The sequence below is a fragment of the Argiope bruennichi genome, chromosome 3 (assembly GCF_947563725.1).
Source record: "Argiope bruennichi chromosome 3, qqArgBrue1.1, whole genome shotgun sequence".
Lineage (NCBI taxonomy): Eukaryota > Metazoa > Arthropoda > Arachnida > Araneae > Araneidae > Argiope > Argiope bruennichi.
This window is the reverse complement of record NC_079153.1, coordinates 21794488-21815984: the sequence shown is the minus strand read 5'-3', so window position 1 is coordinate 21815984 and position 21497 is coordinate 21794488. Positions and strand designations below refer to the sequence as shown.

The 21497-nt window shown below is 25.8% G+C and overlaps 1 protein-coding gene across 2 annotated transcripts in view; it reads left to right on the top strand.

Annotated features, from left to right (window-relative positions):
• LOC129964277 (adenylyl cyclase-associated protein 2-like) overlaps positions 1-21283 on the top strand; it is a 53931-nt gene extending 32648 nt beyond the window's left edge. Inside the window, exons 1-14 of one of the 2 annotated variants that reach the window (XM_056079029.1) lie at positions 4862-4989; positions 7950-7990; positions 8290-8382; positions 10030-10107; positions 13253-13300; positions 13840-13929; positions 14990-15072; positions 15338-15449; positions 16140-16278; positions 17899-18035; positions 18920-19043; positions 19292-19374; positions 19504-19647; positions 20895-21283. In XM_056079029.1, coding sequence (XP_055935004.1) covers positions 7976-7990; positions 8290-8382; positions 10030-10107; positions 13253-13300; positions 13840-13929; positions 14990-15072; positions 15338-15449; positions 16140-16278; positions 17899-18035; positions 18920-19043; positions 19292-19374; positions 19504-19647; positions 20895-20975 — 1227 coding nt within the window. In that variant the 5' untranslated portion in view covers positions 4862-4989; positions 7950-7975 and the 3' untranslated portion in view covers positions 20976-21283. Of the gene's footprint in view, positions 1-4861; positions 4990-7949; positions 7991-8289; positions 8383-10029; positions 10108-13252; positions 13301-13839; positions 13930-14989; positions 15073-15337; positions 15450-16139; positions 16279-17898; positions 18036-18919; positions 19044-19291; positions 19375-19503; positions 19648-20894 lie in introns of those variants that run through there. The other variant, XM_056079031.1, reaches the window with a different exon arrangement.
• Positions 21284-21497: the final 214 nt, after the last annotated feature.

Genomic DNA, 21497 nt, shown 5'->3' with positions numbered 1-21497 from the left:
GAAATATTAACCTATCAAGAATTGCTTCCTATAATTTATAAAGTTCGAAAAATTGTTAAGGTATTTAAACGTTCCCCTATAAGAAGGATATATTACTAAAATATATACTAACTGAAAATAAAACAGAATATATGTTAATATTAGATTCTAAAACACGTTGGTACAGTTTACTCCTAATGATGGAACGATTTTTGTAACTGAGAAATCCAATCCAAAAGCAATAATCGACTTAAACCTGTCAATTAATTTTTCAGATAGTGAATTCGACTTAATATCTAGAACTATATCAGCTCCTCTACTTCCAATAAAACTGACTATTAAGGCATTATGTCGGAGAGATTCTAATTGATTAACAGCTAATGCAACAATAAATTTCATGCTGCAGTCACTGAAAGAACAGCACACATCACTATCTGAAGAATTATATATTACATTGAAAAATCGCACAGAAGAAAGGCATACCGAAATAGAAAATCTCTTATGGTATTTGCATAATTACAATGATTTTAAAAATGAAAAAGAAGAAAAGAAAATAACCAATTCATGTCTGATTAAGTTTAGAGTAATTTTCTTAAAACTTTTTACCCACAAACCTATCCACATTCAGAAGATTCAGTTATCGAAGATTATGATGTCACTACTGTCGATAGTAAAAAGAAATTGTCTCTTGAACAAAAATTAGAATTAGCGATAAATAATAAAATTTCAATGAACCAAAATACAATACAGAAATCAGCTATATCCAAAACCATCCGACGAGAAATCGATTTATTTGAAGATGAAGGATTTAGAGGTAAATACTTAGAAAAAGTATATCGCGCATTTCTAACAGTACCATCAGCTAGCGTAGATGCCGAAAGAGCGTTTTCGACAGCTGGTAATTTTCATACAAAATTACTTTTCAGGCTTAATGACAGTACAATTGATGCATTATGTTTTTAAGATCACGTTTCAAAAATTTGTAATAGTACCACAGACTGAATAGTGATATTTATACTTTTTTTTGTAATTTAAATAAATAAGATGTTTCTTTATATTTTTGTGATTATATACTGTTATAATTTATAAGTTACAAATTATTTTTTGTGATATTTACACTCTCTAACAAAACTGGCAAATAAAACAAAAAAACGCCTGTGTTTTCTTTCTTTTTCTAAAATTTCTAATACCGGTATTAAAACCGGTATCTCGGTATTAAGATTTAAAAAATACCGAATACCGGTATTGAAATTTTGGTCCGGTATTGCAATCCCTACATGCAAGTCAACAATTTTGACTAATTCTATCTTAGAACATTTATATTGCATTAACATTTTTAAGGTGGTGTTTTTGTTGTTATTATTATTTTGTTTAAAATTACTTTTAAATTTATATCTTTTTTTTACCTAATACATTTGTTACTAAATTCGTTTGAGGATAATTTTCATTTAATGCTTTGTACGTTCCATTTTTCATGGTATTCGTTGCTTATAAGCTGCTCATACAAAGGTTAAATTAAAGTAAATAAAAAAAATCTGGTATTGAAAGCCGAGATAATGAAAGGGGTTCTAAAATTTGCATTGCCCAGCGATAGTAGGTCTTAATCCTGCTCTGATCAACCCAACTAAAAAGTTACAACGATTCATAGATTATAAGCATAATTATTAATCACAGTATCTTAAGGGTTTATGTAATTTCTAACAAACACTCTACCGATTGATTACTTCAATCTCAAATTGGCCTAAAAATAATTTTTTTTTCATTTTTATCATCATTTTACTACTTAAAAATGTATCTTCTTTGGTTTCAATTTCTTTTATTATAATTTATCCCAGTGTTTTAAGACCAAACTTTTAATTTCTTATAAAATTGAATTTGCCAGTAAAGTTTTTTAAACAATACTTCTTTCTATTAAGAATTTTGTTTTTATCTTAGTTCCAAATAATGAACAGAGTCACGATTAGCTAATGGTACAGTCTCAATTTCCAAACTCGGAAGGTTTCAGAGTTATTGTTTCCCATCGAATCCATCATAGATCCTCTGTGTGCGTAGCTGATTGTGCACGAAAAATTTTAAGGACTACTGACTTTCTATTTATCTTGTTTAGAAGCATGGAGCAAAAGCTGTTACTATCAGATGTCATCTGTTTGTGAGAGATTCCTGAAGTCTGTCACAAAATAGGAAAATGAATAGGTTTATTGTTTATTTTATAATGTTCATAATTCCAGCATCAATTGTTTGTCAATTACTCTGATCGAATATTTAGCAAAGTATTATCAAAATATCAAATCCCATATGGTTCGAATGTTTAATAGCTTTGTTTTTTTATGTGCTTGAAAGAAAAAATGTAGCCTTCAGTGCTATAGAATAGCTGTAAAGAATTCTAAATGATATGTTGTAAAACTCTAAGTAACGCTTATTCGTATTTTTGAAAACTTAAATTCCAATTCCTCACTTCTTCCTTCATAAAACGCGTTTCAAGAGGTGGAAGATATTGGACAGTATTTAATGCAGCAAAAAAAAATATCGAGATGGAGTCAACACACATAATAGTTAAGACAGAAGACTTAGTTAAAGACAGAAGTATTTCGCAGGTTTATTTCATAGAAATTTGACATTGACCATATGAATGGCATGCAAGGAATCCAAAAATTTAATTAAAAAGAATCATTTCACTTGTTTAATATGAGCATTTATCAATGATATTTATTCCACGAATGGAAAATAAATTTATCGTAATCAATGTATATAATATGGATAAAATTCCTTCACACTATTTCATTGCTAATATTAGCAGTAGTTTAATAGTTCTAGTATTTCCAACGCATGGTTTGAAATTTGTCTATATTTGTCTTAAAATATTGTTTGGATTTTTTTTTAAGAATAAATACAGTTCAAAATCGAAATTCAACTATACAAAAGAGAAAATTATATTGGAAGTCAGCATATCACAAGAATAAGAGAAAAAGAAGAAAGAAAAAAAAAATCGAACTCGATATTTTAGTGCGTTTTTATGATTTATATCTCCCTGAATTTGAAAAACATACTTTTGGAGATATGTACTTCTCGCCTGTGAATATAGTAACCTAAAAAAATGTTTTGAATTTTATGAAAATTGAAACGCTATGAGTTAAATTTAGTATATAATTTGTACTACAAATTTCTAGATTTCTATCCAATTTTGACAGAAATTCATTTACTGGAAGTTTATCTGACTGCTCGAGTACAAAGAAACCCTATACCACAAAACGTAAAATACTAGATGGATGAAATTTAACGTAAAGATTTCATCTAAAATATAGCTCCATACCCTATTTTCATTCAAATCTCTCAACGTGTAGACTGTTTGTGCATTTTTATGCATGTAAACCCGACAACGCAAAACGCGAATATATATAAAAATGAAATTTGATAAATTATTTTATTTATAAAACTGTAAGTTTGCTTCAAATTTTGCCTACCCCACCCCTTCATTTGAATGCGATGAACAAAATCCTCATGTACCGTAACTTAGAGAGGATCAAAAACGCTCATTGTGTGCATTATTTTTCGTCTTCCAGGATATTTCGCTTTAAAAAGTATTATACACACATTAATTCTTGGCGCCCCTAATACTTGAACCGAGGTATCTATATTCTTTGACCCATGTCACTACACCATTACAGTAGGGGGTGGGGGGTAGGGTTCGAAAATAAAAAGCTGAGCATTTGTGACATTCAAAGAATAGCACCATGTCAATATTTTTATTGGAGAAGGAGGATTTGTATCCTAATTTGGGAGAGCGAAAGAATGTTTTGGAAAGATCACTCTTGCTGGTTTCTATTCATGTGCATGATTCTATAAGTGTTAAATTTTTAAAAGATGAATTAATGAAAATTTATTTGAAACTTTCATAAGACGTGAATATATTTCTTATATTTCCTGGAACTTTTGTCTTTCTGTTAATAATCAATTTTCTTTTTTTTTAATTGATTTCATAAAACATATTCTTAGCTTTTGGGAATTTTCATAATATTAATTTCTGTTAGATTCTTGAATCTTTATCAGAGAAAACAGTAAAAAATAAATCTTGCTGACTGAAAATTTTAATTAAATAAATATTTTATTCATTCTTGGCTAATACTTTATTTTTTTTATGATTTAACCATGTGCTCATAGCAAAGTTTCTCTGGATGAAAATTTTCTCTCTAAAAAAAGGGGGTTACTAGTAAACAAAAGAAAAAGAAAGTAAGAAACATTGTTCTAAGCAGCTTAGAGATATCAGTTCCTAATTTTTAAACATAGGAATTTATGATTTTCACAAAATGCATATTTTGATAGTTTGAAATCAAGCTAAAGAATCATTAATACCTTATATTCTCACTACAATCCATGGTTGAGGTAATAGCTCACCACGCCTTCAAAATTTATACTTTTCTTTTTTAATTCTATTATGGCAACATCGATGGGATGATTAGTTTTAGTTTTGCTTTTTTACTTTTCGACCAAGCACAATTAATAAGTAAAAGTTTGATTACTGCGCATGTCCAAACACCAAAATATATGACTGAAATTCAATTGAAATAACATTTCCTATATATTATGTGCTTTTTACATTTATAAATTTTAAACTCTATTTTCGGTTATGAATTTTTCAAGGTGTCGATCCCGTTTATTTTTACTTTCTTCGGAAGATACTAAATAGTAAACATCACAGCCTCTTCATGGGCATGAAACATTTTATTTTTTGAGTATATTTTAAATCAAAGAATAACAAAAGGATTTATGAATTAGCTTGATAGAGCGTTGCGTATTAATTAAAAAAAAACTATAAAAAACTATTGATCGAAATTGTAAGGCTCATCAAAAAAAGTAGTAAAAAGCTCGAATTTCACCGCAAATAGCAATCACCTTTAGGAGCATGCGCAATCCTTCAACGTTTACTCTCCCCTCATTTCTTAATCAGTTGTCACCGGCCTTTTTTTTGGTGGGACCTCCTGTGTATATACTTGCATCCTTTTAACTGTGCTGGTAAAAATTTTAATTACTTATAAATATTTTAATTGTATATTTTGTTATAACAAATTGTCATTTTTGCATATTTTTCTAAAATGCTTCTGAATGTGTCATTTTATTTGTATCGCCACTTAATTTTACTTCCGTTCATCCACCCTCTGCAATATGATTCATAGAAATTTATTTCTTTATCTTATTTGTGTCAGTCAGGAAAAAAAATTTTAATTGCATTAATAGAATTAAATTCAAATGGTGAATAACTGGTATTAAGTTTCTAGTGCAGTTATTAAAATAATTTTTTAATTTTTATGGTGCTATTTAAAAACATAATTTGCGTTTTTGTTCTGTCTGTTATTCATTGATGAATTTTTGCGAATTCGCTGTCTTCAGTGTTTATTAATAAGTTTTTATGGCATTTAATAACTTATTGTATATTTGTAAAAAAATTTAAATTAAAATGACTCATGAGTATACGTATGTTGGAAAAGTAATAACTGTATAATAATAAAAAGCTTAGTTTTGTTTTTTGTTATAACGCCTCCTGTGTAGTTTTATGAAAGAAATTGTTATTTTGATTGAAATTTTGGAAATTAAGTTATTTGGATTTTGTTAAATAATTTATCAATGATATTATTTTCAATACCTTTTATTATTTTTTTTAATAAAAAAAGTAAAATTATATCAATGGAATAATATTTTTATGAAAAGTGCATATGCTTAAAAATTAAATTTCTTCTATAAGTAAAGTTAATTGTTACTCTGTCATAATTATTTAAGGCTTAAATAATTATGTTATTTTGTTGAACATTTCATGTATTATTCAATATTGTGGTAGAATTGTCAAATGTAGTGTTTGTTGGAGTAGTGATATTTCCTATGATAATTATTTAAGAAAATCTGTAACAACTAATAATTATAATTAAATAATCATAATAATTATTTTTATGATATCAGGCTGAAATAAAATACTCTTTGTAATGTAAAATTTATATATTAAAACATCGTTGTGAAATATTGCAAATTGAAATTTACAGTGTACATAATTTTACTATGTATTATAAGCACTATGATTTATAAATTAATAGAGTAATTCTTCATACTTATGTTGTTTAGATAAATAAAAATGAATAAGTAAAAGTTTGGATGGAATTATTTCATGTTGTTGACATAAAAAAATTACATACTACAAGAATACTACAAATTTTGCCAATTTTGTAAATGTTATAACTATGCATATTTTACTTAAAAGCTATTTAGGATTTTTTTTTTCCTGGTTGCTAGTGAAAATATTTTGTTTTCTTAATTATTAAAAAGATCATTTATAATTTTGAGTATATGAAATGATTCTTGTGAATACCTATTTATAATAATTAAAAAAACAACAACAGGGTTTTGTTTCATTTGTATATCTTAAAAACACACTGTATTCCATTAGTACTATTTGGACAGATTAATGTGATAATCATAAGATATTAAGTTACTGTATTTGCAATACCACCTTTTTTCCAGCAGTAGCAAATATCCAGAGATTAAAACCCCTTATGTATAGGAACTTAGAAAACCAACTGCCTGTCAGAAATAATCTTATTTTGAATTTTTTAATAAAATATTATAAAAATTAAATTTCATTTTAATGAAAACAATTATGAAAATTGTGTAGGTTATTTACATTCGTGTGTTTTTGTTCTATTTGTACGAAAGTATGTAGTTTCAACTTTTAAAACTTCCTTGAAACAAAGATCCCTTAAATAAAGTCCCCTGAAGTCATGATTTTTATTTAATAAATAGGAAATATTTTTTTTTTATATTAGCTAGATTAATTTTTAGATACTGTTTCTAATGAGTTTTTTTTTTTTTTTTTTCATTTTTATTATATATGTAATATGGTCATCTCATTTTTGATGAATGACAATTCTGTGTCAAATGTTTAGAATGTCATTATGATTTGCTGGATCTATCATTTAAATTTTTTTAATTAATAATGAGCTTTTAAACATTCATTTTGGGAATTTAGTATGTTGATTATGTTTATATTAACCACAGTACAAATTTCAATAAAATTTCAGAATCTCTCTAAGAATAAAATAAAAAAAGGTTCACATTTCCCCATAAGTTTCGTTTAAAGTATGGTGCTTATTGTATAGTTTTAAAAATAGCTGAGTCTTTCTCTAGTTTATTTGAAAGTCATGTTTCCACTGAACGAGTAATTTACTTGCATGAATGTGTGAAAAAATGAAAAAACTCAAATGTAATGTCAATCAATTATGTTCAAGCATGTATTGAGTTTTAAAAATGCACTTTAATAAGGAAAATCTTTTGAAACATTCATACCCGAAAGAGGTAAGATACACAATAGATAATTGATGCATCATCCTAAAGAAAGACTCAGTACCAACAGTAATAAAATGTTAGTTTATAATTCTTTTCTTACTTTTTCACTTTTCCAAAACTTTTCACAGATAAAAAGTGTTTTTTTGGGGGGGGGGAGAAATTGATTTGTAATAAAATGTTAAAAGAAGATAAAATATTACTTTTATAATATTGGAGCTTATAAATGGAAAATGTAACTGTAAAATTCTGAATGTAAAATTGTTATTATTTAAAGGGCAAGTGGAATTTCTGTTGAATATTTATTCGAGAATATCATTTTATTTGCACCAACTTGAGGGGAGAAAGGGAAAAAAGGAATCTGTTAAGCAATCAATCTGCTATTTCTATCGAGTGTAAATAACTACAATTATATTTGCTTTATATGATTATGTATTTTTCATTTGCCACACTCAATTATTATTTATTTTAATTTTCGATTCTGTGTATTTTATATATTATCTCTTTTAATAATCAGACATAAATAAATTAATTTCTTGAAAAAATTAAATATTTACAAAGTTATCATGAGTTTAAATTGATAAGCTATTATTTTCCTTAGCTTTTTCAAAATCTTCAGTAATTTGAAATTGTAAATATTATTGCAGGTACCATTTCCAACTAAAAATTCATCATGGCTTTAGCTCAGGTAAGCACTATTCATATGATATTGTTTCAAATTTTATTTCCAGTCTTTAAAAGATAAAGCTGTCTAAATAATTGTGTTGAAATCAGTCTAAAATAAGTAAACCATAGTCTTTATTAATTGAATTGTCATGGCTATCTTATAAAAGTTCCTGTTTCAGTTTTATTATTTTATCTTACATAATTACCCTTTTTATTTATCATGTTAAGTGTGTAAGAAATATAATGCAGTGAATAAAAAATTATTTTCATCAACTTGAAAAATAATCCCTTTTATTTCTTGTTCCTTTCTGTATACTTTAGAAAGCAATTTCTGATTTTCAACAATTGATGGGTGTATCTCTGCTAAATTTTGTACAAGCTTCTGCTGCTTTGGGAGAGCCATTGGCATCTTTTGTAAGTATAATGTAGCAAAATTAATGAAATTTGGAGTATTTTTATGCAATGTCATTTTTTTAAATAAATTCTGTTTTCCCAACAAGTAATAATATAATTTATGTAACACTAATAAACTAGAATAAATATTTAGGCATCAATACATTTTATCTGTTTCGAAATATTCTTAATATATTTGATTTAGTTGAATGGCTTGTCTATTAGAATTCTAAGTGACAGACCAATAGCATTATCAATTTTTTTTTAGAGGTAGAAATTTAGAAAAAAGAGATATGTAAATTTCTTTAGAGAAAGCAGATTTAGTTAAACTCAGAACATTAAAAAAAAATTTTTTAATTTCAAATTAAGTGAAAGTGTAGCATTTAAATTTTTTTAAAAAAATTCAAAGAGTTATCTTTTTAATGATGCCAAGTAATTTTTTTTCTGTAATTTTAGCAGATTTTTTAAAAATATTTTTCAAAATGGTTGCAACAGTGATTTTCATTGTTGTATTGTAATTTTAACCCTTTGTACTCAACATTCTGAATGATGTATCATTTTTCTATTGTTGTTAAATAAGCGTAATAAGGCCACTCAATAACAAACAAATAAATACATTTTTAGATTTAAATTAATTACTTTATTTTTCAGTTTCTCTAAGCTCTAAAATAAATCCATATATTCATATGTGTATAATTATGCTTCTCATAAAGAATCAAACCTAATTTTATTGTTTCATCAAATCATTTAATGATATTACTTTTCCATTCTTAAAATTGTTTTGCAAAGCTTGCCTTCTTTGATATAAAAGTTACATCTAATCACTATCAGTTTTCATTTTCCTACAGATTTAAGTTATATTCTTTAAGATATATTTTTCAGTTTAAGCCACAAGATTTTTATTTTATTTTATTTTGATTATTTGATAATTCAATTTCCAATAATATTTTTTTGTATCAGTTCATATTTACGCTTTGTTATGGTAATGGATATTTATTATTTTTTTTTCTTTTTCTAATTCAAATTTATATTTTCATTTGAATTTTACAAGTATAATTTTTTTAGTGATTATAACTAAGCTGTCATTCCAAACTGTTACTTTTCACGAAATTTACTATTTTGAAAAAAGTTTACCTTTTGGTTCTTTAAAAACATTTTTCTTCACAGTGTTTTGGATGTTTTAAATTAATTTTCAAATTATTTTTTTTCCAAATACATTATTTTTTTTATGAAATATATATATATATTAATGTGATAATATGTAACTAGTGCTGAATTTTATCGTTACATTTGTTCCTGAATCAATCTTTAATGCAAAACAATAAAAAACAACCAATAAAACAGAAAAAAAATTTAAAGCATTCTTTAAAATAGGTAGATTGCTTTTGAATTAATTTTGCTTTTCTTTTAATTAATTTTTCCCCAATTTTATCAAACAATATAGTTGACATTTGTAGTTATACTTTCTTTATTAATAATTTTCCTAATCATTAGTCCAAGATATATATATATTTATGTTCACAGTTTTATGAAATTTTATTTAAAGTTTCTGCAGCTTCTTTATTTAATAAGAGCTCAAAATTATATAATAATTCATTATGTTTTCAAAATTTTTTTTAAATTGGTAAATAAGTTGATTTTAGCCAATATGCTTTTGTTTAATTTCAGAGTAAAAAAGTAGTAGAGGCTTTTGAAAAAAATCTTGAACTTATTCAATTTGGACTCTATAATCCTCAACCACCAATGGTATGTAAAATTAATTGAATTTCTTTCTTTCATTTGTTGTGAAAGTTTGTACTTTATCATTTTTTTTCCCCTTATAAGTCAAAGAATTGTTCATAATGGATAGTTGGTATTTTAGATTTTGATATTATGCTTTTGTCTCAGTCTTCTTTCTGCATTCCTGCCCATGACAAATAGTTAGTGAATAATCTTTCATTAATGAATTCATGATGATTTCTTATGGTTATTACTTAACTTTATTCACTTGTTTTAATTTAAACAAGTTCATTTTATGAATGGTTTGTAGTTTCTTTTTGTGTGACCCCCATGTACTCTTTTTTTTTAAATTTTAATTTTTATAACTGTGAAAATGCTTATTAATTAAAGAGGCGTGATTTATTTTCCCATAAGTGTGTGTATTATGTGATAAGCATGTCACATTCCTTAAAGAACATTGTCACAACTCAACAAAGTACTTTTGAGTTGAAGTCATAATAAATAAGCCTTGAAGCAGTGAAAATATGTATGTATGAGGAGTGATCTAAAAAAAATTTTACAAGGCAAAGGAAAAATGTTTTATCAACAACAGACACAGAATATAAATAGTAATTAAGAGACATATGTGGTGTCACTTCTCTACATAATCACCAAACCTGTTGAATCATTTATCACTCCACTGGACCAATTTATTTAACCCATCTTGGTAATAATCAGGTCCCTGGCTATTGAGCTAGTTCTCAGCATCTTTTTGAACATCACCGTCTCATATGAACCTTGTTCAGATAAGTGTTTCTTCAATGCCGGGAAAAAGAAATAGTCACTGGGAGCCAAATTGGGGCTGTATGGGGGGAGGGGGTCCAGACCTCCTACCTAAACATTTCCAGCAATCTCTCTACACCATTTTGCCGCCTGTTGTCTTCTCATTGCTTCGCCCCCATTCTCTTCAGTGATTTGTCTGTGAATGTCCAATGGGGATACATTCTTGGCCCATAGAAATCATATCATGGCACACACCTCTGTGTGAGACCACTTCTCTAGACATTGTGCCATTACTGTCGCTGTTTCAGTTCTCAGTACTAACATTATCTGCTTGAACAACTGGTCTAAGACAACTAGGGCCATCTGTCTCCACTCTCTCAATATTCCCATCCACAATTTCTACTTTCCAAATGCTGTTGCTTGTAAACTTTTTTTGGATCACTCCTCATATATATAAACAACAGTGATATTCTGTGAAGCCTGAAAAAAATGGTGCGAAATATTGCACACTAGAAGGAAAAATATTTTATGATATTCCAATTATAATGATTCCATCTATGAGTAAAGTGCATAAATTTAAAATATACTGTAGACAAAGCTCATTGAAAAACTTTCATATTGTGACACTTTATTTTAAATTATTGATACTAATAATTTCCATAGACCCATTTGTTAAACATCTGTTCAAGTAATGAATATTTTTTTTTCCCCCCAATTCACTTATAAACAGAATTCAATAAAGTATGTGTAAAAAGTTCATAATGAATCTTAATGATTTTTTTTTTTTTAAGATAAGAAATATTATATACTGAATTCCTTTTACATCTCTAATGCTAATAACAAGGGAAATTTGTCTGTTGGTAATAACACTACCAAATTTGGCTCGGATATGCTCTAAAGAAAAAGGATTTGTACTTTTAAGTTTTGATCTAGATGTTTCAAAAATCAAGGCAAATTTTAATATTATCAATCATTCTTTTCATTATTAACTTCTGAAAGAAGTACTGCACAGAAATACTTGTTATACCAATTTAAAGTATGAAGATTTGTCTTTTTAATTAGATTGGTTTAAGTGTTGTATCAGATTTTGTATAATTTTAATAATTTTTTCACATATTATAATCTGTCACACAGAAAACTGTCAGAATGAAAGTTTTATATACTCTAAATGATAGATGGAATTGGGAGAAATTAAGATGTGGACATAGGAAACAGAGAAAATTTTATATTTCTTTCATTTCCAAAAAAATGTTTCTCTTCCCCTCATAAATATTGATTTTTTTTAAAAAAATAAATTTATTGTTATTGTCCTCATAACATGTGGATTATATTTCGTAACATGTTTTTATGAGATTTTATATCTGGTTTTATTTCAAATTATAAGCTAAACCAATCTGTTAACAAATTAATTTGAATACCACAATTAGAACAAAATGCATAATGGTGCATTGAATTAGAATGATATTTAAATATACTTTTGTCTACTTAAATTCTTTATAAATGTATAAGGATGTAATGTTTTATGATTGCACATAGTTATCTTTTGAAGCCTATTAGTTCCAAGTTATAAAGATTATCAAATTTTTTTCTATAATTTCAATTTTTTTTTTTTTCAATAATGTAACAAGAAGTTTAAAATAATATGTGAGAAGTGATTCAGATAGTTGCATTCCTTTTCAATTCTGACAATATATTTAATTTACCAACTCTCAAATTTAAAAATTAGAATTGATGTAATGATGAAGATGGCCTATTTTTGATTTTAATGCATCTGTGTTTCATTTTTGACTTTGAAATTTATAATTTTGTCTAAAAAAATATTTTTTTATACTTGGTTTATCATAGTCATTTGTTTAAATTTTCAGTGTTATCCATCATCTTGCCAAAAAATAACAATTTTTTAAGTTCAAAAATTTCTGTCGAAAATGACTTCATTGGATAGTTTTAATTTCAAATTATTAATAATTAGATTAATAAACTAGTTGCATGTTAAAGTTTTGTTAGAAATAAATGATCTGCATTAATTAATGTAATGGCCATACAAATTTTATTTATTCTTAGGCTTTTAACTATTTGTTTTCTCTATTATTTAATTAAATGACATTTTCTTGTTGAGAATGTATTTTTTTAATTTATTTATTTAACTAATGATTATAGAACATTTGAGATGGTAATATATTCTTTAGGTTTTTTTATTTAAAATTTCTACAAAAATCAAAAATAAATCAATCATTTATTTAATATTATGTGCTTTTTGTAATCAGATCCGATTTTGTTTGTATTCTTCTGCAAATAAAGGATTGTTTTAATTTTCTTAATTGGAAATCTAATAAAAATTTACTTTTTTTTTTCTTGCTAAGATTATTTAGTGATATTTTTATAAATTTTTGGCTTTCTCCTCTCCTTTCAGGACAGTGAAGGAATGAAAGTATTTGCTAATAAAATCAGGGACATTGTGGTAAGTTTGTTTCTTCCTCCTCCTTCTTCTTTTTGATCCATGGGAACAAATACGTTCATTAATTGAACAAATTAAATGAAGGAAATATAACAATTTCCAACCACATTAGTCCCTTCACATGTCAATAAATGTTATGAACGATCTGTAAATTGCAGTTATATATAGTTGCAGTTATATATATATATTATAACTAGTTCAATTCATATAATAAGAAAAATAATTTTCATTTATTTACTGATTATTCATAAGTATTACAACTTTTAATACATAGTTTATTATAGGCATGATATAATGTGGAATTTATGAATCAAAAGAATTTTTGTTTTAACTACATATTAATGTACAAAAGCCAAATTATATATTAAATGTGAACAGAATATAAATTTATTAAAAATAGATAAACTGTAGTTATGCTGTTGATTTTATTAAATAAATTATAATCCAGTGAAAAGTTTTTTGGTGACTGTGTTGTAAATTTAGGTAAATCAAATTGAACTGCCTTGTATTTCATCATTATTTATGTTGTATTATTATTTTAGGAATTCAGAGAGAGTCCAAAAGATAGCAATTTTACTAACCATTTTTCTACCATTAGAGAAGCTATACTTGCACTTGGTTGGATTAATGTTGTAAGTATAATTTCATTAAAAAATTTCATAATTGATTTTTTTTTTTTTTCCTTTCTTACGTTTTTATTATATTTTCATGCATCTTGGAAAGCAGTTTTATGCTGTTTAAAAAGTTTTCTCCTGTATTTTAATTCTTTTAATATTTTTCAACTTTAACAAACATGGGAGCAAAATGAATATGTATTGATAATTTTGTTTAGGCTTTATTGTGGTAAATTAATTTTTTTTAATAATCCATACTGCTGTAATTTAATTCAAAATGATTCTGAATTGTAAATATTAGAAATGGACAATTATAATTATTTATTTCTATATTATCAATTTTTATAGCATCACATTCTGAAGTTATTTGAAACTGTTTCATCAAAATGTGGTTTTTAATATTGTTTTATTGAAAGTGAGCTACAATAAAAAGAAAGCTGTATTGGTGTTATTTAGTATTTCTTTTTATTATGATAAAACATTCAAGGAGATTATTATAAATAAGGAGGGTAACTTTAATCTATGAAACAATAACATTTTTCTTACTGCCACCACATAGCTTATTGTCATGTCATTGGATGCATATAAGTACATCTTTTTCCTCTTACCTAACATTCAGACATTAATTTAAAAAATTTCAGATACAAACTGATTTAGATATATTTTGATGTATTGATACATGCTTGTAATACAACTATTAATTTTATTTACTACTTTTAAGAAATAAATTTGCTTATAATTAGCGCTGCTATTATTTGACATTTGCTGGATTCTCTTCTGATTTACATACTGCAAACAATTCAATAAAAAATATGAATTTAAAATCAGTTAAAATCTTTTCTTGCCTTTTTTATAATTATATCACAGAAAAATTGGAATTTATGTCCATGTTTACTTCATGTTATTTTTTTTATAAGTTTGCTGTGTTTAAAAAAAAGTTTAACAAAATTTATTCTTTGTGGAAAAGATATATAAATGTAATTTATTGTTTACTAATTGGTTCATAGTTTTCAATTAAAATTCAGTTTTATTTTCTTTCTGAAAATTGTTTTTATTTTTTTTTTTTTTTTTTTTTAAGAAACCAGCACCAACACAATACATTAAAGATGCCAAAGAAGCAGGAGAGTATTATGGAAATAGAGTCTTGTCAAGTAACAAAGGGTAAGATCTTTTTTTATTTTTATAGTAATTGGCACATAATATTCTAAATCGGTTTTAACATTTTGTTCAAAATGTTTAAAGCCCAAATTTAAATTGCATTTTTAAGGGGAGTGGTTTTGCTGTTCTTACTAAAAAAAAAAAAAGTCATGTTTAATATGATTTTAAATTTTAGGGGGGGGGGGAACTCAATTAATAACAAATAATTCTAATTTTGTATTCTTCATATTCCTTCAAAATGTGTTGAGATTATTTTTGTTTTTTACAGAAATGAGTTGCACAAACAGTGGGTTAATTCATGGAATCAATTATTAGTGGATCTACAAGAATATGTGCGAAACAATTTTCTGACTGGTTTCACTTGGGGAGCTGCTGCTCAGGTATAAAATTTGTTTAAATTTAGTAAACTTCCATTTTGTTAAAAATCAGATTTCTTTTTTATTTATTCTTTCAATTTATTTAAAAGTTAAATACTGAACATTATACCAAAGATATGAAAATGATTAATTAGTAAACAGTTATGATTTCAAATAGTAAAATAAATAATGCAGTTAATTACCTAATTTGTTATGATTTCAAATAATGTGTTATAGTAAAAAAAGTGCTTCATTTCCACTTTCCCTCCCAAATAGAAATAAATTGTATCAATTTGCTATAAAATATATGCAAAAATTATAAGTGAACAGGTGTTTGTTATTTTTTAATTCATTGAAAAAATATTTTAATAAATGCATGTTTCATTTTTGCGTATGGAATGTATTTGCGTATGGAAGTTTTGTGTATGCACTTGTGCATATGGAAGTATTGCTATTTCAAATTTTTTTCATTATGAATGAGTTGTAAATAAATTGGTCACTTTCATAGAATGAGACATTATTGCTTTTGGTAGGAATTCAGGAGCTATAAACTGATTGTAAAATTATATCAGAATTTGCTGGTTAATTAATTTCTATGGAATGGAAATTACTTATTGATCATAGTGGTTTATATCATTTGGAATTGTTCTTTAAGAAAAACTGTTTTTAAAAATATGTTATAGAAAAATAATTAATTTTTCATTCGTTTTTAAGGGCAAAGGTGGTGCAGCTCCTCCACCTCCTCCTCCCCCACCTCCATCTTTATTTGCTGATGTTGCCTCCCCAGCTGGTGGTGACAGTGCTCGCCAGGCACTTCTAAATGACTTAAATAAAGGAACTAGTATTACAGCTAGTAAGTTTCTGTATTTGTCACTTGAAAAATTTAAAATTTATTATATGTATTCATTAATATCTCTGTCTTATGCACATGCTAATTTAATCCAGCTTTCCATTAGTATGTGTAGTTTTTTATTCATTCTTAAAATTTATTGTGTGAATGTGAAATTACTTTAAACTCAGTAACAGATTTTAGCAATAGACAAATTTCAATTACTTTAAAAGGTAACGAAAAGTGTAATTTTTTAAAAAAGAAAGCAAACAAATTGGAACAAATAATATATGCATATGCTGTGATAAGAAATTTGTTAATGTTTGTCAGTTGGTATATAGAAAGAGATACTGTATAACTTTGAATGTATCTTGCATATACGCAGTCAAATTCCCATAATACATATATTAATATATTGAAAACTCTTTAAAGCAAAAATTTTCTTATTTTCAAAAAAGAAAAAAAAAATTATATATTGAATAATAAATATATATATATTTTTAATGAAATATATGATACTTTTTTTACTAAGGAAATTAGTATTAAATTTAATGATGGTAGAATCTAGAAACTGGGAAAAAAAATTGTGTGTTTGTTATGTCCTTTCTTTCTTATATATTCAGATAAAATAATTTTTTTGATAGATTTATTTTTATATTGGCACAATGTACAATATTTTAAGAATATTTCTTATTTTCTGCAGTGATTTTAATTGCTTCTGAAAGCTCTTGAAATTAAATTCATTATATTAATTTATTTAGATGAATTATTAAATGAGTTAAACAAATAATTTAAGATTTTGAAAATTGTCTTTGTAAAATGATAGTTTTTAAAAACAACTTTTCATTGTTGTGCAAATTGTTAATAAAATTATATCTTTCAATGTAATTTATATAATGCCAAATTCCCACAATACATATATCAATATATTGAAAAATCTCTTTAAATAGAAATTCTTTTCTTATTTTCAAAACAATTTCTATATTGAATGATAAATTTTGTATTAAAAAAACTATGTGTTCTTAAGACTTTATCAGACAGGCAAATGCCATTTACACTTTTATGGACAGTTTTCCATTTTCACCTGCAGGGCTAATCGGGCAAGTTCTGTCTTGTAAAGAGCATGAAAATATTATATGTGATGATCCATTGTTGTGTTATACCTCTTCTATTGCTGCACACATTATTCACTAGCAATTTATACCCACTGTTGAAAATGTCTTGCTATCTAATATGATCATTCTTTACTAAACAAGATGCTGTGCAAAGAAAGCTTAACAGATCAGCACATTTGAAGAACAAAATTGACTCACCTGATGCCTACAATCATGATGTGTTACAAGTCACTCACAACTGTCTTATTTTCACATTAACCAGCTAATTGTACATTTAATGGTGCTTTTAATTACAGCTGTTTTTTAATTTTGAGCAAGTAATATTCCTAATATTTGGATCATTGGTTGTTTATACAGCGATAAGTAAACTTATGACATGGCTCTTAAAAGTTAAAACTTTGAAAGATTTTTTTTAGTGATCGATTGAATTTCTAACATTTTGTCTTGGAATTTCTGTTAAGTAGTAACAAAATGCTAGGTAATAATAATATGCCATACATTCATGACTATATTTATATTCTTTTTATAGGTCTGAAGCCTGTTAAAAAGGGCCAATCTGCTCCTTCAGGTCCTGCCCCCACTGTGCATAGTCCTGTTAAAGCTCAAACTGCCAAACCTGTCGCTCGCCCTCCTAAATTTGTTTTAGATGGTCGAAAATGGGTAGTGGTAAGTAATTATATCACCTGTGTTAAATAATTTGAAGCTAAGAATTTATTTTAAATAGGGGTAATTTCGAAAAGAGAAATAGATAATTTCTATCTTTCAATGATCTTTCTTTTATTTTCTTTCCCAGGTTTTATACTCAGATTTGCTATGTTAAAATTAAATGTTAAGTAGATTGTTTGTTAACATTAGAGAACATATTTTGCATGTTTTTCCCCAAAAGTGATTTTCCTTTAATTTAGGAATTAATTAGATTAAATTATCATTCTTTTAATCCAATATTATTTTTAAATTCATTCTGTTTTCTTATGAGTCAGTTTTGTTTTTCTATATTCACTTTGCATGTGCAATATTACATATTACTGAAATCTTCCAAAACGTTTTTACATGAAATTGGGAATTCAATTTAAGTAGTATTTATTTAAGAAATTTTTAAAATATCTTTTAAATTTTATTTTAAAAATAAAATAACTATTCTATTAAAAAATTATCACTTTCTGGTAAAATGATGATTAATGAATGTAGTATTCATTTTGTGCTTGGATTCTTAGTTTTGGGATTAGAGGGTATTGGGTTCAAAACTCAATCCACTGTCTATGTGGAATTAGTGTTTGTAAACCCACTGAGAATTTTAATTTTATCTCCGTCATTGTTAATTTGTCATTTCCTTCATCTGACTTTGCCACAAAATTATAAAGCGTTCTTATTATAACTTTCATTGCAGCTTCTGAAATAGGACATTATTAAATTATTTAAATAATAAATATTAAAACTTATTATTTACAAATTTAAAATACTAATACTTGTTTTAATGTTTGATTTTGTTCCTTAGAAAATGGTTATCTTTTTTTTTTTTTTTCTTTCTTATAATTAATAATTTCTTACAGGAGTATCAAAGGGGTCAGTATGGATTAAAAGTGGATGTTGAAGATATATCTCAATCTCTTGCTATGTATAGTTGTCAAGATACATCACTAGAAGTAACTAACAAAATGAATAATGTTGTGATTGGTAAGATTTTAAGCATAATATTTCAAAAATTATTGCTTGGATTATTTAATCGTTCAAAGACACACTTCAAATATTAATTCTATTCAATTATCTGAATTTTTTTCTAATTTTATTATTTTAATATATTTTTCTGTACTTGTTTGCCTGACATTTTTTTAATTCTAAAAAAAAATTATTTTCACAATTCTTTTTTGGTGTATTATATGAATATTTTTTTGAAATAAAGATTTTCTTCCTGTTTATTTTAGATTCATGCAAAAATGTAGTGGTTGTTGTGAAAGATATCATTTCATCTGTTGAAATAATAAGGTGTGACCGTTTGAAACTTCAGGTTAGTTTTGAATACTGTAATGTTAAAATAATTTAATATGTATTCATTTTAGTTATTATATTTTATTTCATTGTTCGTTTTACAATCTTTAGTTAGTGATACTCATCACCTTTTATATGAATTTTGCAGTGCGATGGTAATGTCCCATTGATCAACATGGATAATTGCGATTCAGTTCAAATTTTCATAACTCCTGCATCTAGAGGAGTTGAAATCATATCATCGAAAGCAACTTCCTGCAATATGTGCCTGTTGAAACCAGATGGTGATTATGTAAGTGTTTCATGGAAGGAATTAATTTCTCTCTCTCTCTTTTATTGTAAAATTCCATTCACTTGATGATAGGTTATTAAAAATTTTACTACTGATTAATAATGATGGGGAGATTTGGATATATTCAAATAAATAAAGCAAAAAAAAAAAAAAAAAACCAAATATTTTTTTATTTAAAAATTTGCTCAGAATTCTTTGAGTATATGAAAATTACTCAGGGTTTTGAGTAAGTGGAATTTTCACCCTCAGAGAATTAATACATTTATAACTGTATTGTGAGTTGTTGAATAATATGATATTAAGTGGTTATGTCAAATCATCCTAAGTTTCATTTAAGGAAAATTTAAGTATGTTTTTAAGTGGAAATCTAGATTTAAATCAATTTCTAGGAATATGGTAACTGATCTCAATCCTTATTGGCTAATAATTTATTTACAATCTTTATAGAAAAGATAAAACTTTATTTGATTATTTATTAAATAGAATTGCTTTCAGGTTTTTATATCATATTGAATGTTACACATAATCAAATTGTTTTGTTTAATGTGAAAAGTTTGAGTATCTTTTCATACATCCTAGAAAGTGATTTGTTGCATTTGATTAGATGATTAAAAAAAAAAAGGCTTGTATCAAAAAACGCACTTGCATGTAAAGATTATTATTTCGTCTTTGTGTGTATGTATTAAAGAATTTTTTTAAGAAAAAGCATAAATATCATAAGCATTTCTATTAATAAAATATTATTTTACTTTTTTATATAATTAAAAGTAGCACAAGTTTAATATAGCCTTCTCATATTTAATTTACACAAGAAATATTTTTCATTTTCTTAAAAAAATAATTAAACTAGTAATTTACTTTAAAACCATATCTTCAAATATTGCCAATTCCATGGATAACCAATCATAATGTATGAAAAAACTGACAAGTTGTCATTCTGTAGGAATTTTAACTTCAATTTTTAAAATTATTTAATGTTCAATAATTATTGAAAATAGTAGTGAATGGGTTTTATTATTATTATTATTTTCCTTTCTCTAAGCTATTCTAATTTTGAAATTTTCTTCATTTCTCATTTTTTTTTCTTTTTTTTTAATAGATAATTAAATTGTATTATATTATTATTCAAACTTAACTTTGAATTCTTCATAATAAATTCATTTATCAAATGTTTGTAAAAAATATTTTAAAAATATCTATAGTATAAAGTAATCATGTGATTTCAAATATTTGTTTGCTCTTTGCAGAAAGAAATTCCAATGCCTGAACAAATCAAAACGGTGCTTGCAGGAGAAAAACTGGTATCGACAGTAGTTGAGAAAAATTAAGCAACTGCAGTGAATATTCCCAATTTTCTATTTAATTTTGTAATGAGGTTGTGAGATTGACGGTGCAGTGGACTTTCTCTCAACTGAGATGATGTATTAAATTTATCTTTCACACCATTACTATAAAATTTATCCAGTAGTTTGTCTTTCTTTTAATATGAAATTGAACTTTAATCTTTATTCATAATGATGAATTATGGAAACTCTGTACATGATTTTTTTTCATGCGTTTTCAAGCTCATTATTGTAACTCATTTTGTATGTGATTTGAAACTATTAATAAAGGCTTTTGATGCTGACCCAGTAAATATGGTGAAATTCTTTCTTTCCAAACAAATATGCTGGTTATTAAAAAAATTATATTATTAGGATTGAAGATAATGATAAGCAAATGCATAATAGTAAGAATACCATATTGATTAGTTAGAAATTTGTTACATAAGAGAAGTTTATTCCCAATTTTTTTTAAAGCTTCTATTAAACTATTTCAACTCATATTTGGAACTTTTTGATATATACAAC